General features: G+C 38.9%; 1 protein-coding gene across 2 annotated transcripts in view; it reads left to right on the top strand.

The window, feature by feature from the left end:
• The window catches only part of mboat2a (membrane bound O-acyltransferase domain containing 2a), an 84903-nt gene that overhangs the window by 35663 nt on the left and 23390 nt on the right, over positions 1–25850 (top strand). Inside the window, exons 2-4 of one of the 2 annotated variants that reach the window (XM_017694443.2) lie at positions 1844–1989; positions 8142–8219; positions 19057–19152. In XM_017694443.2, coding sequence (XP_017549932.1) covers positions 1844–1989; positions 8142–8219; positions 19057–19152 — 320 coding nt within the window. The remainder of the gene's footprint in view (positions 1–1843; positions 1990–8141; positions 8220–19056; positions 19153–25850) is intronic. The other variant, XM_037541743.1, reaches the window with a different exon arrangement.

The raw sequence follows: 25850 nt of genomic DNA, 5'->3' as shown, positions 1-25850 counted from the left end.
AACTAAGGGGCTGAGCCCAACTCCTGAAAAACAACCCCACACCATAATCACCCCTCCACCAAACTTTACACTTGGCACAATACAGTTAGATAAGTACTGTTCTCCTGGCAACCGCCATACCCAGACTCACCCATCGGATGACGGAGAAGCGTGATTCGTAACTCCAGAGAACACGTCTCCACTGCTCTAGAGTCCAGTGGTGGCGCTTTACACCACTGCATTCGACACTTTGTGTTGCGCTTGGTGATGTAAGGCTTGGGTGCAGCTGCTCAGCCATGGAAACTCATTCTATGAAGCTCTCTACGCTGTTCTTGAGCTAATCTGAAGGCCACATGAAGTTTGGAGGTCTGTAGCAATTGACTCTGCAGAAAGTTAGTGACCTCTGTGCACTACTGACCGCTGACCCCGCTCTGTCATTTTACTTTGACTGTGTTGCTGTCGTTCCCAAACACTTCCACTTTGATATAATACCATTAACAGTTGACTGTGGAATATTTAGTAGTGAGGAAATTTCCCGACTGGACTTTTTGTACAGGTGGCATCCCATCACAGTACCACGCTGGAATTCATTGAGCTCCTGAGAGAGACCCATTCTTTCACAAATGTTTGTAGAAGCAGTCTGCTGGCCTAGATGCTTGGTTTATACACCCGTGGCCATGGAAGTGATTGGAACACCTCAATTCAGTGATTTGGATGGGTCAGTGAATACTTTTGGCAATATAGTGTACATTTAAAATATACATGCAATAACTGAAATGATCCTGAGAACTGATCAGTGACATAAAACATGTGAGCCGTATTTCAGGATTGCTGTAGCCCTACGTGAGGCTCCTTGGTCCTTGGTGAGGACCTTGCATTTCCTCGTTCGTGTGCTAGATGTAAATACAGACCTTTTGACTTTTGACCACAGGACTCAAGGCCTGTTGACACAGACTCAGATTTTTATGGGCAAAAGAAACGCACATCTAATTTTTGCAAATGGATATATACATTAATGCCATCTTTCACACCAAGTCAGAGTGAAAGCCTGCTCTATTTTCTGTTCTGTACGTATGTGTTAAAATCAAGCTAACCAGTCAGAGCTCTGTTGTTCTGTGGTTGCAGCCCAAACAAATGTGTGTCAGGATGGCAGTAGAACTCCTGTAACATAGCACAAAAACGTTTACCACAATAAACGCTGACTAAAATAATGGCACAAGTAAAAGAAAACATATGGCAAACGAGCTGAAAGATTGTGAATGACGGTGAGTATGTTATAGTGACTGTATGTAACCTTCGATTCTTCACTCCTTTTTAATGAGAGGAACAACACATAGAAGCAGAGCCTCAAATTCCTCCACGAACACACGGAAATACCTGCAGTATTGCTCATTATGCAGCTATAGCTTTCGTAAGGGGCGGTGGGACTCCCTGTGTAGTTTGTCTTTTTTTTTTTTTGTGGAATGGCATGTACCCAGTATATGCACCATGTAGTTGTAGTGCTTGAAGATTCCACCACGTTAAAATTACCTGAAAATCACATGAAAAATTCGTACTTGGTAAGAGTAGACAGTCCAACTCAGCCTTCGATCAATATCAGCTGTCAGCTGATTGCACTTGAAGGCGGTTGACGATTGGTATTGGCCCCGGAAACACTGATCGGTCCTTCTCTAGTTTGGATTTGACTGATTTTTCAAACTGATATTTGATGGCATATTTATTGTACTACAGAAGAGCAAATGTTTAGGTTGCTACTGTGGGGACATATCTAGTGTACATCAAAAATCATATCTTGAACTACCAGGGGCAAGAAAAGCACGTTTTTCTTTCTTTTATCCATTTATTTTTTCTTTGTTTCTCTCAGGTGAATTTTGTGGTGTGTCAGCTTTTTGCCCTGCTCACAGCCTGCTGGTTCCGACTCTATCTGCACCCCAGCAAGACCAGTCCCTTTATCCGCCATGTGGTGGCCACACTCTTGGGCTTCTACCTGGCCCTCTTCTGCTTTGGCTGGTGAGTGTGAGTGTGTGTGTGTTTAAGTATATTTGTTTGAGGTAGGACCCTGACTGATAAATCTCTGTATCGATATTATCAGCCGATATGAGGTAGTTGCAGATTAATCAGTATCTGCATGCATAATGACCCAAAACTGTTAAAACTGTAAATTTGTTTATGGAACACTGTGGCAGTTCTTGTGAGTAAAAAAACAATGGTCCTGTCTTTTCTCCTAGCTTGTCACTTCTAAAAATTCTCTGGCAACAACAGCTGATAATGTTCATTGCTAAATTATCTTAGCCACTAATGCTGGAAAACAACTAAAATAAATGAGGCTTGGAGGCAGCTTCTTATTCGCCAGCTTCTTTTTGAATTTTCCAGTTCAGCCTTAAATGATGCAGCAGTTACAGCAGTAGCTTCAGGCACCAGAATGTAACTGCTGCACTGTTTAAAGTGGAGAAGGAAAATTTGAACAAGAAGCTGGCAAATAGGAAGCTAACTTCGGCCTTGTGCCAAGATGTAGCTATGGTTAATCTATCTGTGACTTGCATGTCTGTAATTACAGTCAGTGCACTGAAAATTATTAAAGCAGAGGGGCCAAATAAATAATTACATGAATGAATGAATGAATTTATATGCGTAAATGTCCAATATATCTTTAAAAATCCTATATTTGTCGAGTTCTGGTTTGAGGCTTGTTGATAGCATTGATCTCCATTCCATTCTTTATGATCTCCATGGGTGTTTTGGGTTTGACCTCTCTTGATTAACTCTTCTCCTTCATCAGAGCATAATTATTGATTATCAGCAGTTTGACAGGTCGGGGCAAGTTCAAATGCTCCTCTGCTGGAAGATAGCTGGTGTATGTAATAGCTGTCATAAAATGTCTAGGGTGATAAGGTGAGATGCACACTGAAAACATCTTCTGATAACATCTTGAGTTCAGGGTTTAGCAGGGCTCAGCTTCAGTTTAAAGTCTAATTTTAAACAAATAAAAAAACTCATTAGGTATCACACTGTTTTGGACTGCAGGCAGGCCGGGCAGTCTAGCACCTGTCAAAGTTGTTGTAACACCTGCAGAATGTGGCTTGGCGTCGTCATGTTGAAATAAGCATTGACGTATCTTAAAAAGACGTAATCTAGAAGGTAGCATACATTGCTCCAAATGTGAGTATATCTTTGTGTTAAAGCCCCTGTCTACTCATTTGCATAATTTTGTTTAGAGATGCATCGATACCAATACTGGCGCCAGGTATCAGGCCAAAAAAAAAAGTATGTTATGTTTTACTATGAACAGTGAAAAAAGTTGGTCTTTGTTCTTTTCCTTTTAGAGATTTTTTTGAAATAACTTATTTATTTTTATTTATTTATTTTGCTTGGTTTGAGTTGTATGGGACTAAATTTTGTGCAGGTAATGTCAGATCTGCCAACATACCAATCACAGTTAGCAATATTTATAAGTCAAATGTTAGCTTTCCTCTCCCTCATATAAGTGAGTTTTGTCCCAGCCAAACCTCAGAGCATGTAGTTAATTTAGGCTTTTCTAAATTTGTTAATAGTGCTTGTCATGAAGGTTTATCACACCATTGTTTGCAGTGTTGCTGGATGAGATTTCCTACTTGCGTTAGCCACCTGATGCAAAATCTTACTATAAGCTTCTTCTTCTTCTTTCGGCTGCTCCCTTTAGGGGTCACCACAGCGGATCATCTGCCTCCATCTTGCCCTATCCACTGCCTCCTCTACTTTCACACCAACCATCTCCATGTCCACCTTCACTACATCCATAAACCGTCTCTGAGGTCTACCTCTTCTCCTTCTACCCAGCAGCTCCATCTCCAACATTCTTTGCCCAATATATCCACTATTCCTCCTCAACACATGTCCAAACCATCCTACTATAAGTGATTAACTTAATTTACGAGAGTGTTATAGCTAACGGTCCACCAACTGTAGGAATAAAATGTTACATTACCTTAGCTATACAGAAAAGCATTTAAAGTGTTTGCATGCATATGGAAATCCTTAATTGGCTCTAAGTTAAGCAAATATTCAAGCCTTTTTGATACATTTAGAGATATCTTTACTTCACAATTCGAAACTACACTGCTGGTAATAAAAAATAGTTTTGGGCTTTTGTGGTGTTTTTGCTTAGAATCAAGAAGGCTAGCAATAAATATCAGTTCAGTCTGATTTATCAGTGTATGCTATCTGTTTCAGTGCTCTCATGCTGGATAAAGGCCAGTGTCTCTGATACCGATCAGTAAACTGATTACTATGTGCCCAGCAAGGATCCGTTCCAGTGGTTTGCCAATTTGGCATGTGTACAGTGATCATATGAGTCCTTATCTGTAGCTCCCTATCATTATCTGGTTTAGTCCAAGATTGCGTAGTGAAAGAAAAGGGAAATTAGGATGTTAGAAATCGCTATTGATATTAAGCACATTAGAGTTCAGAGTTTAACCAAAGTTGAACAGTTCAGACTCGCCTCATTGCTTTATGATATTAGCTTGATGTGGTTACTGACTGACTGAGGACATTTTGGCACTTGAGCAACTACTCGAACATTCTGTCAGAAGTGAACAAAACCGCTAAAGCTAAACTTTTTTATGCCTTAAATTTTGCTCAGTGTTCCTTGTTTTGCTCCGGTCCACTAACCACTAGTCTCCAAGGCACCTCAGTCTACGAAATAGGTAGACCTCTGAGTCTTCTTGGTGTATTGGCCTTGAGAGGGTTTGGGTGTTCATGCTAGTATCAGTGCCTGGTGAAGTTTGAAATAGGTCCCTGAAGGCGCTCTGTTTCCAGGCTTTTCAGATAGCTTACGATGTCCAGTAATGAGGTGCCCAGTCCTCCAGAGGCACACGAGCTGGTATGGACCCCCAGGAGAGACTGCTCTGTGTGATTCGACTGGCCGGAATTGTTTGAGGCAAGAAGCCAAGAAGTGCTCTTTGAAGCACTTCTCTGTGGCTTGTGAAACTGTGTCATGGGGGATGTTACTGTGCAGGGGGAGACTTGTTCTATCTGTCAGTCCTAGACCACTTTAGTTACTATGACTCGTCAAATGAAAACCTCAGCATTGAGTAAGTGCTGAATCAGAGTCACAATATCGCAAGCTCACCACAAAGCTGAACGGTAACAGCAGAAATGATTTGTTAATGTTAAACTGCCAAGTTGCCCTGTAACTGAAAGAAGCTGTTTGGTGATGAATGTGTGGGCACAACCCGAGGGCACGCTTCATCTATTTGACCTATCCATGCTCCACCCACAAATGTGCTCTTTTGTAGTTGTTCTTGCATGGTAGGTCGAGCTTTACAGAAATTTATCTCCAAAATTGATTTCTAACAGTATAAAACATTCAGTGAATTTGCATTTTGTAACACTGGGAAAGTTGGATGCAAGTACAGAGCAAGTACAGAATCAAAAACCTGTTCATAGGCCAGCAAATTCACATGAAACAACAGCAAACACATTGGAAACCAACAATCAGAGGCAAAATCCAAAGAACAGTCCAGAGTTCAAAACTTGATAAAACCTGTGGAAGCAAATTATGCTCAGTTAGGATTAGGAAAAACACTAGAAACTGGCACTACCTTGCTTAGATTGAACTCAAAACACTGTGCTTATGTAGTCCATTATGTAGTCTTCTGACTCATAACCTGTCCAGTCTCCCAGATCCTGCAGATACTACCCCTGATGACAGGTGTGTGCAATGGTGCTGATGGCAGAAGACTTCCAGGAGCCCATGATTTGAGCTGGGTAGCCATTCATATAGTAGCATAGGTGATTTAGTCCAGTGGACCAGAAATCACTGACCTGTAGGGAGACTGGGTGAGACACTGCTGAAACTTGGAGAATGAAGAATTTTAAAGTGTCCCCAAACCTTCTTTATGGCAGGGCTGGAAGAGGTTGAGATAGCAGGTTGAGAGCCAGACCCAAGTCATATGATAATCAAGTGGTTCATTGCAGAATTGGGCTGCTTGTGTCTTTTGCCATTGGATAGCCACCTTCAGGTTGGCATACGTAGATGCCTATACATGGTTATGCTGTGACCACTTATCAAGTGGTGGGGTATCTACTCTAGTTGGATTCCAAGGGAACAGGCGAGGCTGATAGCCAAGCACAAGTTGGAAGGGGTGAGCCTGGTGTAAGGGTTATGGAGTGAATTCTGAGTAAACTCTGCCTAAGGGAGAAACTCAGGCCTGCTGCTCCTATTGGCCATTGCCAAAAGCAGGCAGAGGTCTCCTTGTTACTTGGTATAATCTCTGCCTGCCCATTAGATTTCAAGTGATGGTCAGAAGTGAGACACATAGTGACCCCCAGCTGGTCTGTAAAGGTTTTCAAGATGTGGGATGTGAAATGAGGACCTTGGTCTGAGATGATATCCAAATAAACAAAATAAATGAAAGACAATACAAGATCTTTGATGTAAATAACTACAAACTGTTTTAACAGAACACTTCTTTCATTAATCATTGCAACACTGAGAGGTTGTGAACATGTACTAAACCGATAACCTGATTTTCATAGTGTCCATGCAGTTGGGTTTAGAATGAATTTAACAATGTATTGTTATTATTATTATTATTATTATTATTATTAACAATAATAAATAAAATAGTATAGTTTAAAAAAGACATTGTATTATTATGTATTTCATCTAGCAAATTGCAAAATATTCCAATCAAAAACATCTGTTTCTCCATGACGCTTGATGGTCACTTCCAGTTTGACGCAACTCTTTATTATTTTAGTAATAATATAATGTCTTTTTAACTATACTACTTTATTTATTATTGTTAATAATAATAATAATACATTGTTAAATTAATTCTAATCCCAAATGCATGGACATTATGAAAATCAGTTATCGGTTCCACCCTAGTGTCTTTCTGCCAAATGTTTTAAACGGCACCAGTAAGCTGTGGTAACAGGTTGATGCTTGCTAAGGTACATTTGTGAGAAAACCCCCCAAACGAGCACGTGAAACTGCTGTTTCTAGTGCTAAACTAATAGGACTGGCCTGAACAGTCGTACCTGTTTTTCTGTCAGATTGTTTGCATAACAAGAGCCATAGATGATGAAGAGCTTTTAAGAAATTTCCCTCAGTTTGAATACAGCAGCAGCTATAAAACCAACATGACGACAACAAAGAAACATGACCTCCTGCTGTTCACATCACATCAGGCTCTCTGTGTGTTGTGCGTGTTGGGTAACCATACGCCCAGGGAAAGGTCACCAGTGGGTTGATTGTCTCTTTGTCTCAGATCCTTTGTCTGTGCATTACAAGACCTTCATGTACAAGCGCTGACTTTTAAATACATGGCATTGTACTGTACTGTAGTGCCATATGACTGTGAGAAGGAGTTAGTTGGAATAACTGCCAGAAGCGTCTTGTATTTCAGATGGTTTAATCATTTGATTTGTGAGCTGAGTTTTCCTGTTTATCATTGTAAAATGATTATTGCAGAAACCGTCTTTATCCAGCCGAAAACCACCATCGCTCTGATATGAAGCCTTTGTCACATAGTCACCAGAGTAACCAGCGAAATTTGTGCCTGCTAGCTGCATTGAGCAAGCTCGATCTGCTCCTATCATTTATGATAATTGATGGATGGATGAATACTTTCATCTGGCAGACCTGTTGCAGTGGCTCCTGGAGGCATTCCCATGTGAACCAGACTGGGATGCGCGAACATGTTTTAAGTTGGATGAAATTTTTAGCAATGTATGCATGAACACCATGACATCATGCTAAATGCTATGTGTTTTTTTTTTTTCCTGTTTTATTTTAATTGCTTGTAGGGAGACAAAGAGCTATACACATAACCGACATAGCAACTTCAAGTGATGCACACCCTGCTGTCCCTGCTCTTTCATACAGGGTAAACATGCAAATGAGCCATGTGTCAACCAATCAAATTGCTCAATTGAGAAACAACCAGTAACCCACTTGTGTTATATGCATAGTTAAGCTAATATTGAAATTATTGCAGTGTTGGATAGAGTGGAGGGGAGTGGGTGATAATTATGGTAATGTTTTTAAGACAAAATTGGGCTGCTTCAGGGCACACTTACAGCCCCCTCAGCACCCCTGCTTCCCATGTCTCTGGAAGGAGAGGCTTGTCTGTTCTAGTTCAGTGGTAATGTAGGCTTGCTCCTGTGTTTTATTGCAGGTATGCCTTACACTTCCTGGTTCAGAGTGGACTCACTTATGGCATCATGATCTTCACTGGAGTGGAGCACATGCACAGGTGAGAAGTGACTCCATTGACTATTTTCATTATCTCTCATTTTCTTGGCAGTTTAGTTAGGTTTCATTGTCTAACATACTTGCTAAATATTAGTTTTATGCATCTTTCTTGCTCTGATATCATCTGGTTTTAAAAAATTACAGGCAGAACTTAAACTGTAAACTGTGGACCTCCAGGACTATTGATTTGTGTGTGTGTGTGTGTGTGTGTGTGTGTGTGTGTGTATCTCTACAGTAACAGTGTAACATCGTTGAAAGTAGAATTGTTGTTGTAGTATAGTTGCAATGTTCTCATATAATTATTATGTCTAGCGTCGTTCACTTGGGCTACTATGAACGCAATTGGGCGCAATGAACAGACAAATGTAACCGACGGGCATGTTCACTTTGATATGAATTTTTAATATAAGTAGTAAAAAATGTTTAAATATTTACACTGGGAGGGACACAAACTTGACGCTGTTTAGTTGAAGGGAAGTGTCTGTTTTATTTTCTATAAAGCTTCTTTTACTGATCTCAGTTGTGGTAGTTACCTAAAAAATATAACCCATTACAATTTACTGCTTACTTCTTTTTGACTGTAATAAGATAACAGAGTTTTTCTCTCAGTAATTTATTCAGTCCACATCAAATATAACTTAAGACACGTCACTATCCCTGCTTTCAACAAGACACAACCATGACTGCAGTTATTATTATATTATTATATTATGAGCAGCAATTTGAAAACCTAGAAACTTGTCAGAAAGATCTTTTTTTAAGTTGGTATTTTGTAACCAGTTGTGGTGGCTGCTGGCAGGATTACACTGTTTAAGTGTCTGCCTGTGCTGCCATTTATTTATGTATTTATTTATTGTTAACGTGCTGTTATAATAGTTAGATTCACACCCTCTACTTAACCATTAATTTTCTAAGGTTTAACATACACACAACAGATAAACCACTAACATGTAGCAAAGAAACAAAAATTGCAATGAAAAATAGAGATGATGAATGCTGAATGCTGAAAATTACACTTTGTAGGCGACCTTTTGGGGAGAATGATATGGTGTTTCAAACATAGGAGCTGCTAATTTGACTAACTAGTGGAGTAAACAAAGTGTGTTGCACGCAACTTTGCTTTTTAATTGTTTCGAGTAATTGTCAGGTTGCATTGAAATGAAATCACAACTTGCCGCTAGTTGCATGAATGTTTCACTGTGTAAAGTCAACTTTGGAGACATATGAGTAATGCAGGTAATACAATTCTTGTTGCTTGTTTCTCATTACAGTGAAGTCAGTAACTAATGTGATTGCAAGAATTTATATTGTAAAAGATCCGATCTCAAAGCACCACAGGCTTGAACAATGTGATGAGGATGTTCTCATTGACTCATTACAGATTCCTTTAGTCTTTATTACTTTCACAGTCAGGTCTGTGAGGATGGGTTGTGTGCTTGCATGCATGTGTGTTTGTATGTTGTCCCAGCTGAGAGATTGTCCAAGCTGATCTAAAAGCACTTGACTGTATTAGACCATGTGCTAATGGTCTCCAGCCTAAGGCTACTGGCTAAAAATAGCACCATTCAATACTGACTGCTATTAACACTACCATCAAATAGCTAACCAGGGCCTCTGCGTTCAGCTTCCCTTAGTACTTACACTTCATGACAGTAGCACATAAAAATGACTGTGCAGTCTGATAGATATATTAGATTTTTGATTTTTTGGCATTGCTTGAATTGTATAGAGCTGGTTTGGCAGCATTACAGTGTTAATAATTGGACTATAACCCATGATTTGATTTCCTGAGATTGCCAACTGGTCTCTGCTTCATAGGGTGAAAGTAGCATTAGCAAGTGGAGCATTCCAAAACCTGAACCCCCTGCTACTCAGGTAGCACTGGCTGAGCATGGGCAGTGTGTCAGGGAGAGTGGTCAAAGAGCAGTTGTAGGTTGTGCTGCCCCTTGGCAGGTCACAGTGACAAGCTCTAGGCCACTGACCTCCTGATTTTTTTCATAATACGAAATGATCAGGGTTTGTCCTTTAGTAGAATATGCATTGCAGTGTGATTGTCCTCTGAAACTTTGTGCTGCATAATTCTAACCATACATTTTTAAACTTCAGCAGAGACACAGTGAGGCATTGCTTTAGCTGCAGGTAGGGCAGTCTCGGTTTGTAAAATCCACCTTACCATTGAATGGTGATGATTTTAGAAAACACATTTTGCATTGTACATCATACAAAATAACACATTTTACTTCTGGCTGTATGTTGTCATACACATTTTTACACTTAACATATACAGTATGTCAAAAATATCCAGAAACCCCTCTGTTTGGAGAATTCAGCTACTTTAAGGTGAATCCATTGCTTGCACAGGTGTTCACTAATGTATACAGCTCATGTAATCTCCAATAAATGTAATTGCCAATAGAATGGGAATGCTCTTGTGGCTGAATGCAATCAAATGGTACAGCAATTTTGCAACATCTCTCTACCTCCCTGTTAATACCTTTGATTTTAGAAGAAACATGAGCAGGTGTCTGCAAATATTTTGACATACAGTCTGTACAGCTATGAAGTTGATATTGCCTGATATTATGGTCATTTGGGCACCCTAACATTTTTTTGTTACTCATCTTTTGCATTTTTGCCAGTTATCTCTTTGTGAAGAAAAAAAAAAGTTTAATAATGTTTTATTGTTCTGCACTATCAAAATATGGAAGGATTCTATTAAAACTACAGATGAATATATTTAACCCTATAAAAAAACTGACTCGTTGTCTGAAGTCTCGCTCTGGTACAAGCTATGGTCCCTTTGTGACAGTAAAATCTGTTAACACTGCACTGAGTAGTTGTTGCGAGTCGTCTGTAGAGAAGACTGGGATCTTACCACACTAAAAGTCCAGGGCCACTGTGACCTACTCAGGGGAAGGATGAGGTGAAAAGGGCAGAAGAGTAGTGGAAATAATTGAAAAGGAGTGTAAAGCTTGAGTGAGAATGCCAGTGTGTCAGTGATGCTTCGGAAAGAGGCTCAGGTGACTTGCTGTCTGCAGTTCCCATACTGTTAGCTCTGTCATCTACGCTGGTGTAAATAAAACTAAGGAATATGATTCAGTTCACACTTTAAGAATAATTGAATTTCATAACTTTCTTAGGCCTTTCCCAATTATTACACAATCAACTGTAATTATTTAACTTCTTTCTTCAGGCCCCTAGTTGCCATTCTGGTGACAAAATGAAAAGATTCTGATATTTTTAATCAGTATCAACAATTAAAAGTTTTTTGTTAGCAGATTAGCTAGGACACTGTTGGGTCTCCCTGAGTGATGATTTCCCACAGTGGTTAACCCTCTACTGCACACTTTATGAAAGCAATTAAATAGCTTCACTTTTCTTGCATAAAATTGTCCCGATTATAAAATTTAAAAACACTATTAAAATAATAATGTGTGCAGGGGTCTTTTTGAGTATGTTGCCTTGAGCCAAAATTGTGAGACTATAGGATCCTATAGCTAAATCCATTCCACTGCCGCACACTGTTGCTTCTAGGCAACTAGTAAATCCCTGCAAATTCTCATACCAAAAAGAAAACTTGATACTAAATGTTAAAAAAGAGGTTTAAATGTGCCCATTAAGAGATGGTATGACCAAGTACTTGCTTTTTATTGACTTAGACTCTTCTCTTTGTTGTTAAGCCTATTATTGCCTTTAAATACGTATAACATTATTTCAAAGTGAAGAAAATGAGTTTGTTGCCCTGAGACAACTTTGGGAAATAGGGTTTGGGAAAGGGTTAAACAAATGTTTACATTGCATATAAGGAAAAGTAAAATTTCAGTCAGCTGTCTTTTGTACAGTTGAGGCAATAACTTCAATAAAAAACACAGAAAATGTCTTTACTGAGATGTTTTGAAATGGTGCTATAACACATTTAGGGGCAGTGGTGAGAAATGCTTTTTGAGTCTGTCATCAGTTGGTAGCTACTGGGTATTGACAGCTAGAAAGCAATCAGTCCATTTGGCCATTTTATGCCTGGTGGGAATGGGCTGCATTGATACTGTCCCAGAGCATGGTCTCATACCAGCCTCTACTATCTTTTCACTCTCCACTTTTATTTACCCCTCTGTCTGTATGAGGTGGTCTGACCGCTGGTTATCAAGAGCTAATGGGTATTCCCTCACGGCATTACCCAGCTGATTTCCTCAGCAGATTACGGCCACAAGTCCTCGGGAGGCTAAATTACTCTCCATCATAATGAAATGGGGCATGACAAGTGAGTACAAACGTCATCGTCACAGTTTGGAGCTAATGAAGAAATCTCAAGGCAACATACACACATATACAGTACTATGTAGAAGTCTCAGGCTGTCGGAGAACATATGTGAAGCTGTTGAACTGAGCAGTACATCTTTATTTATTCAAAAACCCTAACATTAAAATAAATACAAATACACAAATAGTGTATTTTAGCATAACCATTTCCAAAGCTCCCATTGAGGAAGTCCAGTATTTGCAGTTAACATTAAGTGCATTAATCCTGCATTTAATGGAAACTGGACAAGACTTATGGATTTTAAGCCCAGGCAGTAGCTGGATTGCAGTGAAAAAATCAGGAACTCTAATAAATAAATTAATTAATTCAAAAGCTTAAGTTTTTCAAGGTGTATTTTTCTCATTTTTTTAAACACATTTTTGTTGTTTTATGCTGTATTTGTTTATTAAACCTAATATTATATATTGTGTTGTACTGAGAAAAATACACTTACTGCCAAGATAAATTGTTTTAACATTTTTTTAACTGCCTATGACTTTTGTACAGTATTGTATTTTAACTAGAGATTCGACGCCCAGTATTACCATCTGGCCAATACAAATATCTCTGATATTAACATAGTCCTACAAAACAAGGCTGCATCCAAAACAGCATACTACCATACTAAACCCATACTAAACACCACCTGTACAAGTCCATCCTTTAGTGTAGTTTGAATTGTCTAGTATAGTAGTTTTGGACACAGCCTATGACTCACAATGGGAGAGTCTGTCATTTTGCATATACTTTATGCTCTCTGTGTTGTTTTTGGAGTAGGAGTTTGTATTTCATTTGTGTGGCTGCATGATAACTCCTGCTTGACAGTTGTATTACATAATGTATTGCTTGTTACCTGCCTTGTGTGGAGGAGGTGTCCAGAAGGCTCCAGCTGTCTGCAATAGCGTGCATGTAACACTGATAGAGGTCCATCTCCTGGCCACTACAAACAACTTGGTTCCAAACTTCTGGACAGTTAGTGTCTGGTTATGTAAGGAGAAGGTATGCAGGGCCTGGCAGCAAAGACTGGCAGCAAAGAGACTGCACTCTCAGATGCTGCACATGTATTATGTCCTTGTTTAACTTCTATGCAGTAAACAGACTGGTTTCTGCGGTGTTCATCCTACAGCACATCTGTGTGAATAGAGCCCATTGATTAAATTGATTTCTGCCCCTTCCTCGTTCTTCTAACTTAAGGCACTATTGCCTCCTCTTGCAGATATTACTTGAAAGTGTGGCATATATTGTCACAGAGTTCGTTTCTAAAATAACTTTTCATACAGTTCTTTTTCAGCCTTGTGCCAGTCAATAAGGGCTTGACCAATATGTTGATTAGCAACTCATGGGATTCTGTATCAGCCAATAATACCACTGTTAACTAGCACACTTTTTGAATGTGACACAGATATTTTAACTCACAATCTCCTGATAATACATTGAAAATAAAGACAGTTTTGACACTTGGAACAGTATTAATATGTATTATTACTTATATTAATTAATATGAGGCCCTCACAATTGCACTATATGACTAATGTAGTGGGGGTAAACCGGTGAATCTGAAAACAGAACACGGCATGGTAAATAATACAAAAACATGTAAATGCACCCACATCTCACCTTTTCTTCTAACACTCAAAAAAGCTTTTAAAAAGAGAATTAAATAAGAAAAATTAGAGGCAATAAATAGAAACCAAATGTGCAAAGCATTCTGAGTACCCCTGCCCCAGGGTTACAATATGTTAGGACTACTTAATTTAAAAAGTGTGACAAAATAATAGGTCAACAGCTGTTAAACTAAAACTAATAGGAGTAATACAATAAAATATAAAATGTTATCGGTTATCAGGATTTGTAGCCCATTTAAAACGAATAGCAAGCACAGAAATTTCATATCTATACCTTTTACACCTTTATAGGACTGCAGTTCTTCCTCACCTAACAAATACAAATCAGTTGATAGTTTGACTTCTGTGCACTGTAATTCTCTATTCTGTGATGTTTTATTCTGATGAATGATGCAGTCACAATGGCAGTATTTGTGTGCAGCCAGTGAACAAATAATGCATGTTCATTCATCTGCTTGACTGCACATGTGGCTGGGTGAAGACCTGCACTGTGTAGAGTTCAGAATATTGCCTCTTCACACTCCACTGACTGCTGAATGAAGGCTTGCTTGGCTGTACACAAAAAGGATGAATTTCTAATGCAGCCATTGTTTGGATTGGACTGTGATATGAGCAGTCGGTTTTCGCTCACCGAGGGGGTTATGTTTGCCTAAAATGAAAATTGTCATCACTACACAGATATGGCAATATAGCAGTATATATTGAGGGTCTCTGAGAAAGCTGAAGGTTTTCACTCAGTGATAAATGAGGCTGGTTGGTTGGGAAGGTGAAGCATGATATTTGTTAATATTATTTTTCCCTGCCTGTTTGTGAACAGTGAATTAACTATAGGTAAGACGACTGTTTTACAGGTGGGCAAAAGTCATGGCATTTCGGTGGAAGGATCTGGCAAAACAAGAATTTTGTCTTTTAAATGAGACATGATGAACTGTGCTTAAAAACATGAGCCCAACAGCAAAGAAAGTTGCTCATTTAAATCTGCTGCCAGAAGAGCTCTATGTGTGCATCCCTGTTGGGAGCAGTAAAGTCATTTCATCCGTTTCAGCATATAAAACCAGAACATTCTGTGTGCTAAAGTGTTTTTATCACTGTGTGAAAGATGCACAAGGCATTCTTTGTTTTAAGCTCGATCAGAGCACAGTTCGGATTGGTAAACATTTATTATTTATGTTTTTAATTATAGTGACAATAAAGTCCAACTGATGTGACATATTCCTATTCATGTGTTTTCTTGTTCAGAAATTCAGAAAACTAAGCCCTGAATGCAACATCATTCAGAAATGCTGTTATTAATGGAAAAGTATAAATAAAATAAAAATAAATAAAAACAGACGCTATTTTTCATCAGCCTCTGTGTGATACTAGCAGGGTAAAGAAGCTGAATTTTCATCTTTCCTTTATTTGGTCACACTTTATTTGGATGGTCCCCAATACACTCAGAAAAAAAGGTACGACACTGTCACTGGGGTAGGACCCTGAGGGGTACATCTCTGTACCTTTAGTCAGGGAACATAACTGTACCATAATCCACTGAAATGATATTTTCTAAGCTGTACTGACTCCACACACCCCGTCTCGCTTCCAGACTTTTTATTAAATGGTTCTGTTTTAAAACATTAGTTTATAAAAAGATACAAATATCTACTTTTCCACTAGGAAAAACATATGTACATGTACATACATGTACCTGTATGGTACCTTTTATTTCTAAGTGTAGATGCTCTACAGCTACTTAAATAATTAATAAACCTTCTGGTGATCCTCAGTTGATTATCAACAGGTAAGGTTTAGGAGTAGGTATAGGTTTTGCCTTTAGGTTTAGGTCCGGTTTAGGGTTAGGTATAGATTTACTAAACTCTGTCACACTGAACTTGAAATTCAGTTGAATTTAATGAATATTTACTTGAATGTTATTGAAAGGCAGACTGAGCATTTACAAGCCCCCTATAGTGAACCATCTAAGTAGCATTCAGCTTCAAGTTCAGTGGCATTAAATGACTGTTCATTTGAATGGTACTTAATGGTACTTGGTAAATATATACTGTACATTTACAAATAATCTACAGTGCACCATCCAAATAAAGTATTGCCCCTTTTTTTTCTTTAATATGAAGTTATAGATACGTTTTCATGTTTGTTAATTACATTTACAGATACTTTTAATTTCTGAAATAATAAAAGTGTTTTAAAGGAAGATTCAGGGCATGCTCTTTGAGAAATAAAAAGAACACCATGAGGACCATGGAGCAAAAATATGAAGTAAAAATGAATGAATGAATTAGACATAAATAAATCTGCATTTAATAAGAGCATTTAAGAAAGATTCTTTAAAATGGGTCCAGAAGGGCTATTCAGATATTCATATATCATATTTCTCTCTTTCTAATTCTGGATGGAAGCTGCTTTTACGTCAGAGTGGAACTGTGTGCCACATGATGGTCACCTGATATTCTGTATCAAAATTTTAATGAATCTTTCTAAATCCCCCCCATAAAATAATGATAATGTCATTTCATTCGATTAAATAAATTAAACATTCGAACTTGGTGACCCTCTTGTTCTGCACAACAGTGGACAGCTCTGTCTGGTGTGCAGCTGGAGGGAAGACATGCAGAACAAAGCAGCAAGCTCACCACCAGAACAAGGCCTTTCACAGCAGAGCCACGGCCTGTAAAAAGAGAGCCAGTGTTTGTAGCAAGGCGGCCGCTGCCTCCGAATGCCACCAGTGGGACTGGGGACATGCTAAACTGGCATTGTTGGAAGTCTTGGAGTTGACAGTCATTGCCAGCCGTCCTCCCTCAGAATGTAGGTTTAGAATCTGCTGAGGAGGATTGAGGCTCAGTCTCTGGAGCTGTTCCATAGAGATGTTTGTTTCTTGGGCGGAGGCCAAATCTTCAACAGGCTGAACATGGTGGAGCTGTTTGAAGTGGCTGGCTGGAGGAAACCACGGTGTAGAAAGTGTTTAGACCCTCACTGTAGAACTACTTATCTTTACATTTTTCTCCAGTTAAACCCAAACAGTCTGTATGTGGCATCACACTTCTGTTCTTTACTTTCACAACTACGTAAATTACATATTAGTTTTATAGTGGCTACTAGGTCATTTACAGTGGTCATAGAATAATTCATAGCAGATACTGAATAAAAAATAATTGAAAAATAGGCCCAACTTTCAAGATGTTAAAGCTAATAAGTAAGTAATGTCAACAGTTCGTTGAAAACTAATAATTTAAAAAATAATAATTTGTTTATGTGTGGCTTTTGTTCTTAGTCCTCGTGCTCGCAGTTAGTCAAGCTAAACAGTCAGATTTATAAATAGGATTATTTCCTATTTCTTGCACATTGCTCACTAATTCATTCATAGTCAGAATGCAAACACCTCGCATAAATTAGCATCTGGAATATCAGTGACATCAAAGTGATCATGTTACTATTTTTAGAGAGGTGTCAACGACAACCTGCAGTCTTTCTTTGTTTCTGCTTAATGTGGATGTGTGCATTTCTCTTACATATGAAATTATTTGTTTTATTTGCTTACTTTAATCTAAATAACTCAAATACTGTTACTCTTGGTATTGTTCTGTATTAACCTCTTAAACACTACATATTTAAAAAATCCCAATGATTTTTCCAAATTTCTGCATAGCTAAATGCTTATAAGCAAAGTTAAGAGAAACTTTCAGAGAATTGTTCTCAGTGGTCGTGATAGGAACCAGACATCTGAAGAGCTTAAGGTGCCTAAAAGCTCACAAAAATGATTCCATAAAATGATTTTAAATAAGCTACCTCACGCCTGAAATGTTGTTTTATGGTAGTCCTGAGATAAGGTTTTGGCCCAAAATGTGGTGGTTGGTGTAGTGTAGTTAGTAGCACCTCTGCCTTCCACGCTGTAGTGTAGGGGTGCAATCCCTCAACAAAACATATAATTTAAACAGGGTGCCCAAACTTATGACTGTGCATTGTGGTCCAAGTTTGATTAAGTCGTTTGATTGTTGTTCTCAGTGTTCCTTCAGTACCTTCAGTAATACCACTGACACTTTAAGGTCAGCGCAAAAGCTAACAAAACTAACAGATGGTTTTTATTTATTTATTTTTGTATCGCTTACCACCTTTTTTTTAAATAAGAAAACATATCAATGGGGAAATAGTTCACACTTCAGCATCCTTCTTTTGTTAATCTTATTAAAAACGCTGTGTTCTCTTGCACAAACTCCAATAGCCTATACACTTTACTTTGTTTATTGTAGACGTGTGTATCGTAACTGCCCTGGGGTCAGGTTTTATTGAGTTAAATACAACAAAGCCACAGTCTTTGAATGTGTCGCCAGCAAGATTTTAGGTTTAATTAAGGGTTAACTAGCTCTTAATTTTCCACATTTCTCTTATTTGAAAATTGTGTTTCTATTATAACATGTTGTCCGTATCCTAAATTTGTAGGTTGGATGTACTTTACATGTTTTTGCTATTTTAACTGTGGTGTTTTGTGTCCAAATGTTGTTTTTTTTTGTTTTTTTTTAATGTCTTTAACCCATATTGATGTGATGTAAGTGGTGACTGCCTGCTTAGCGGTCTCTGTGAAGCAATTGAATATGAAACTGTTATGAAAAGTAAAAGGATTTCTTTGCATCGAACAACATGCTGATAAACCCACAAGCTATTATTATTGGGTAAAATTATATTATAAGCTGAAATATTGGTCAGGCCCTACTGTGTAGTTATGAGTGGGGTTAAATGATCCTGGTCTGTCCAGCCCAGACTATCAGCAATGGACAGCTCTAGTAATGTAATAACTCTTCCATGGTTTTGTGACAAAAACGTGACCGTAGATTATGTAACACTTAATACCTTGTTTTCCTTCCAGTTCCAGAGGGGGTAGCTCATTCAGGATATCCTCTCTCTTGTCTTCCTCTTTTTAGATACTGCTTTGTGGTTGCCCTGGGTTACCTCACACTTTGCCAGATCACCAGGGTGTATGTTTTCGACTATGGAATGTACTCGGCAGACTTCACTGGGTGAGTCGATGTAGCACAGCACCACAGCTGTGACTAAACAATGTCTACTTTATTAGAAGAGTACGCATAGTTTTAGCTGTGCAAATCTAAGGTAAGCTTCAAATTTGATAAAATACATTAGTAAAGTTTCATCACATTAATCATGTTAAGAATAACACTAGTGTTGTGGCAGTGTACAACAGAGAGCACAGCATGAAAGGAACATATAGCTATAGTTTACCTAAAAATGTTAGCAGAAAAAAGCAACAGTGTAAATATGTCTACAATGAAGTGTCTAACATAATAATCATGATGATGAAAATAAGAATTGATTAAAAATGGTCTCATAAGCTAAATAGCACAGACTATAAACAGGTGCATTTGTTATATTCTTCTGAGGTTTGGCTGTTTCTTTTAGGGAATATGATCATATTTATCATTATTGTATACATTGTCACGTTACAATATGCTTCTTTGAGTACATTGTGGACATTGTCAGTGTTACAAAGCACTGCCTATGTCACAGATAGAGCATAATTAGTACAGGATGTGAGATGTTGAATAAAATTCAGTGTATTCATTGTTTTTGTATGCATGTATCATGAACAGTTCCTGTAGTATTATGATATTATGTTTTTGTCATGTCACCAGTTCTAGCTTCTTCTGTAAATGATGAACACTAAAGCTTATGTGCTAAAAGTGCCCCTGTGGAAGAATGTCAGAATGCTAAATGTGAGTTTCAAAGACACGTCCACATGGTTAACATATAAAAAACAAGCTGTTTTCTGTTGTTATTATGGAGGGGCTGTGAAATTTGACTTAAGGAGGTAAAGAGCACCATGCACCTGTTCACCGGGTCCTCATAACAGCCACGAGAGCCGGCAAGAAGGGGTGCCCAGGCGGTGGAACTCGAAACTTGTGTGGCATCCACTCCCTCATCAGCTCTTGTGGCTGTCATCTGGACCCAAGGGACGGCTGTATGGTACAGAAGTATTACATTTTCATAGTTCTGCTTTTATTGTTTGATGTTATGTAGCTAGCAGTTTACAATGAAGTTAATCCTGTAGTTCTTTGACAGCTCTCTTTCCCAACATGTTGATTATTGCCTTTAAGGCATTGTCAGCATTGTTACTTCAGTTCATGGATAAAACTACAAATTATGTATTCTTTTGGGGTTTCAGTTTTGGTTTTCAGCCAAAGCAGTTTTTCCTGAATTTCATTTTTGGTCAAGAATTTTTATTTTGGTGCGTCACTGCTGAAGAGTTTTACCAAAATAATCTCTGACCAAACTTTGACTTAAACAGAAGCATAAGTTGGCCTTAAAGGTTTATTATAGTAAATATTTTTTATTCGGAGTAGATTATTGACTGCATCTTTAGCCCAGAACAGCCCACATGCTTTTAAAGCTAAAAATGCTCAGTAGATTGTGCCAAGATCTGATCTTCTCTTACATTTTGAAGGAACAATTTAAATGAATAGCCCTATTCTAAAGCATTGACCTGTGCGCTGTGACTCATTTTAACCTTCTGTTAAGTGTACGTATAATACCAGATATATTATTGAGTCAGCTTGAATATAGTCCAACTTTAAATTAACCTTGGCTAAAGCCCAGTATGATCGTGTTCACTGTCCACCTTCTGCAGTAAAGCCTTCTGTATACATAAATCCTTCAGCCACATGTGTGTGGCATTATGCCAAGGACACAATGGTTGTACCTTTTAAAAAAGTGAAGTGTTAGCGAGAAAAGCTTGGAGCTGAATGAATTTCATGCTCAGTAAGTTGTTGGGGTGTAACGGGCATGTGGACGCTGGCGGTGTAGCAGGATGAATAATGGATGACGATTGTGATAGAGCTGAAAGCAGGAATCAGAGAGAGGAAGAGAGAGAGAGAAAGGATTGGAGGATAGAGCAATGGAGCAATGCTATCTTCCAGAGGTGAGATGAAGCCTGCCAAGATGGTGAAGCGCAAGATTTGACCTCAGTAAGACTGTGAGTTGTCAGTAGATCTGCCTGAAGATCTACTTGAGTTTTGCTTAGTCAGAATGCTGGTCTATTGTTATTTCAGTTTAACCTGATTCCATGCCATATTCCAAAGAGTGGCAAAGTCAGAAATGACTATAACTGCTATAGCATGGTTTTTCATTGTTCCTTTATTTTTTATTGTTTTAATTGCAGGGTATCATGGCTATGTGATATAACATTAGTTATTCATTATTGTGACCTGTGTTACTGTGCAACATGCACATTGAATTCAAGATTCAAGAGTTTTATTGTCATGTGCACAGCAGGACAGGCAGTTACACTGTACAATGAAATTCTTACTTTGCTGTTCCTCCATTCACCATATATAATCTTAAGAGAATAAGAAAGAAAATATAAGAATAACTCTAAAAAGTAAAAGTAAAAAATGTACAGTATGTGCAAAGTTGAAATAAAATGAAAGTTACACATGCATGTGCAAGTATGTAGAGCAGCTGTTCATAAAGTGGATCAAGTAACAGATGTAACCAGATGAAAACAGTAAACAATATTGTTCTGTGCAAGTAATAGATGAAAACAGTATTGTTCTAACAGCAGCAGTACAGTGTAGGTAAGGTACAGTTATTGAATGCGAGGGTAAATCAGTTCAGATTGGGAAGTATTCACCAGCCTGATGGCCTGTGAATAGAAGCTGTTGGTCAGTCTAGTTGTCCTGGACTTCACACTCCTGTAATGTCTGCCTGAAGGTAGGAGTGTGAAGAGTCTGTGCTGGGGGTCTGTACTGTCCCTGATGATGTTTTGTGCCCTTCTGATGACCCTGGTGTGATAAATGTCCTGTAGTGAGCGGAAGGCTGCTCCTGAGATGGACTGGGCAGTTTTGATCACATGCTGGAGAGCCATCCTGTCCTGAGCAGTGCAGTTTCCATACCAGACCATGATGGAGATGGTAAGAACACTGGCTGGCATGCCAAATTTCCTCAGCCTTCTCAGAAAGTACAGTTGCTGCTGGGACTTCCTGATGATGAGGTGTGTGTTGTGAGACCAGGTGAGATCCTCACTGATGTGGATGCTGAGGAATTTGAAGGTTTTCACCCTCTCCACCTCAGTCTCACCTATGTACAGGGGTGTGTGTAGCTCCCGCTTCCTCCTTGGATCAACAATTATTTCCTTGGTTTTGTCTGCATTCAAGGCGAGATTGTTGTTATGACACCAGGCCACCAGCTCAGCCTCGTCCCCACCAGTGATCAGTCCAACAACTGTGGTATCATCAGCGAACTTGATGATGCTGGTGTTGTTCTGGGAGGCCACACAGTCATACGTGAAGAGTGTGTACAGAAGAGGGCTCAGCACCCAGCCCTGGGGGACCCCTGTGCTCACTGTTCTTGTGCTGGATGTGCGGCTGCCGACTCTGACTGACTGGGGTCTGTCTGATAGAAAGTTCAGCACCCAGTTACAGAGGGCAGGTGTCAGTCCGAGGGTGAGGAGCTTTTCTGAGAGTTCGTGTGGGATGACCATGTTAAATGATGAGCTGTAGTCAATGTAGAGCATTCTGACATATGTGTCCTTGCCCTCCAGGTGTGTGAGGGCTGTGTGAAGGGCAGTGTTCACTGCGTCGTCTGTGGACCTGTTCCGTCGATATGCAAACTGATGAGGGTCTATAGTGTTTGGAATGGTCTCTTGGATGTGAGTCATGACTATTCTCTCGAAGCACTTCATCACGATTGGGGTGAGTGCAACAGGGCGATAGTCATTTAGGCAGGTCACAGCGCTTTTCTTTGGGAGGAGTACGATGGTGGTTGACTTGAAGGATGGCACAAAAGCTTGCGTGAGGGACAGATTGAATATGTCCACAAACACATCAGCCAGTTCTGATGAGCAAACTCTGAGAGCATGCCCGGGGATGTTGTCTGGGCTGGCTGCTCTCTGTGAGTTTATTCTCTTCAAGGTCCTGCACACATCCACTGATGTCACAGTGAGTGATGTGTTTCGTGCGGCCATAGTGTCTCTCGGTCGGCCAGGGTTGAGGACCTCGAAGCGAGCATAAAACTCATTTAGCTCATCAGGTAGTGTGGTGTGGCTGTTTGTAACCTCCCTGCTTGTCTGTTAGTAGAGGGTGATGTGCTGTAGTCCTTGCCACATGCCCCGGGCGTCTGTGGTGGTGTCGTAGCCCTCCAGCTTCAGCCTATACTGTCTCTTGGCCTCTCTGATAGATCTACGCAGGTCACATCTGGACCTTTTGTAATCTTCAGTGTTGCCTGAGAGAAATGCAGCATGGCGGGCATGTAGCATGGACCGAGCTTCACCGTTTAACCAGGGTTTCTGGTTGGGGTATTTTCTGCAGCTCCTGTGTTTAGAAGGAAAATTAAGGCCATAGTTTAATACTCTGGTAAGGACTGCACGATACACACAAAATACCACATTGCGATATACCTTAAAATATACTGAAAACACTTTTGAGAATCCTTGATGTAAAGACTGGTGTGTGTTATTTTTGACCAAAATGAATTTTGTCGTTAATGTTGGTTGGACTATGTGAATGCCCTGATTCATGAAAACACACAAAGAACAGCTGTGATTGGTCAGGATGCTCACAGCCCAAGGCAAAACATTCAGTCATTGGTTAGGGGGCAGTCGTGGACTGTAGTACCATAGTTCAGAACCATCAGTCAACTGTGTTTGCACACTGTGGACCACATTTGACCAATCTGTGCAGTGAAACACCCACAAACATGCGCACTAGTGTTAACACACACACACTAAGGGTCAGTGAGCACACTTGCCCAAAGCGGTGGGTAGCCCTATTCACGGCGCCTGGGGAGCAATGAAAACACACTTTCTCTGTATATTTATTTTGTTCAAATAAATTAGGAAGCATTCCATTTTGCTGCTGGCAAAACAATCATAATACTGTCATACCTTTACCAAATGGTGTGGTAGAGACAGATTTCATAGTGACAAATTGTGCTAATTTTCAACATAACTCTCAACATAAAACATTACTACCAAACACAGCTTCAAATAGGTGTGCACACATTAAATTATAATTGTTTTTCCATTAAGACACAAAATAGTTTACTTAATTGCAGAAAATATATGTTTTAGTAGCAACAGTGTAACATCCTGTCTTGCTCTGCCCTTGCCTTTCTTTGTTTCTGTCTGTCTGTGTCTGCCCCTTGTGTGTTTTGCCTTGTGCTTTTGTTATTTTGGTCTCTATCTCCTCCCCTGTCCAGCTGTGTGTAGTCTGTAGCCCTGCTCTCTTGTTAGCCCCTGGTGTTTCTTGTTTGTTTCCTGTGTATTTATACCCCTGGTTGTGTGCTTTGTGTTTCATTGGTGTTTTGGTTGGTCAGGCCCAGTTTATTTTCTAGTTTACTCCAAGTGCCTTTGTGTTTTTGTTGCTTTCTGCCCAAGCAATTTGATCATTAGTGTCTGTTCTTGGTTTTGTTGCATTTGTGGATCCTTTTTTGTCATTAGGGCCTTTGTTTTATTGAAGTCAATCTCCCTTCAGATTACAGACAGTTCTTTGTTACATACTGATTTCAGACTTTAGGACACATTACACCTTGTTTAAAAACAGATGTAATCTAACTGCTCATCATGTGGCCTTGAGGGACAGGGATGCAGTCTCAATTTTTGCTTTAAAATGCAGGGGTTGACTTACTAAAACTCTTTGTCTTTCTGTTTAGTAAAACTCTTTTCCTTTCGTTAGTGACAGCATTTGTTTATTTATTTATTTTACTTAAAAATTAAACGCATGATGAATCTAAATCTTTCAAATTCACTTTAAAAGATTTAGTTAATAAAGTCTCATAAAAAAACTAGTAAGTACTAAAACAATTGTAAGTATTATTATCACATGTTGGAATTGAGGAATTACGTTTTGAGGTAGCCAGAACAGATCCTGTAAATAATCATTTATTTCTTATTAGGTTATTACTATCTCTGTAAATGACTTTAGTTTAAATTCATCATGGCATAATCCTGGTAAATATCTATGGTTAGATATGGTATGGTTACTTGTTTAAACCTACTTTTGTAAATAAACAGTGACTCATTATTCTGTGATTTCCATTCAGTTTAACACTTGAAGCAAATAGTAAAAAGAGAACTGAAGAACATATAGATCAACCTACAGTATGCAGTTTTAGCAACCCCTAATAAAAACATGTTTACAACTTTGTCAAAACTGCTTTGTAACCCCAACAAGAGGGGCATGTGTAAGCACATAGCAGCTTCTCTGGGCCATAAATGCTAAATTATTTTTACATTGATGGGTAAACATTTAATCAGCATTTAATCACTTATAATTGTACCCATTTAGTAATCATAGTAATCACTGGTATTGTAAACATTTGTAATCATTCATTAATCATTCACTGGTATGAGTGGTAGACATTACTAATCATTTAGTCAAGTTAATCATTGCATGTGTTGGTGTTAATCATTTAATTGAGCCATTCAACTGGGTTAGTTGTTGCACAACATCATAAGAACTGCATCACATTTTGACAATTGTATGTTGACTCAACTTAATTCTGATTTGGGCTTGCAGTGAATATCAGAGATAGATATCACTAATCTTTATGGTTTGTGATCAAGTTAATTCCATAAGAATGGCTTTAAGCTTAGTTTGATCTATAGGTACAATTAGTTCTTGTTTATGTACCAATACTACTAATAACATTTATAGTAATATATTCAGCATTATCTATGGAAAGTGAGTTGAACAGGGGGGTCATGGTT

This window comes from Pygocentrus nattereri, chromosome 10, assembly GCF_015220715.1.
Source record: "Pygocentrus nattereri isolate fPygNat1 chromosome 10, fPygNat1.pri, whole genome shotgun sequence".
NCBI lineage: Eukaryota > Metazoa > Chordata > Actinopteri > Characiformes > Serrasalmidae > Pygocentrus > Pygocentrus nattereri.
The sequence above is the reverse complement of the archived record's forward strand: the minus strand, read 5'-3'. Positions and strand labels throughout refer to the sequence as shown.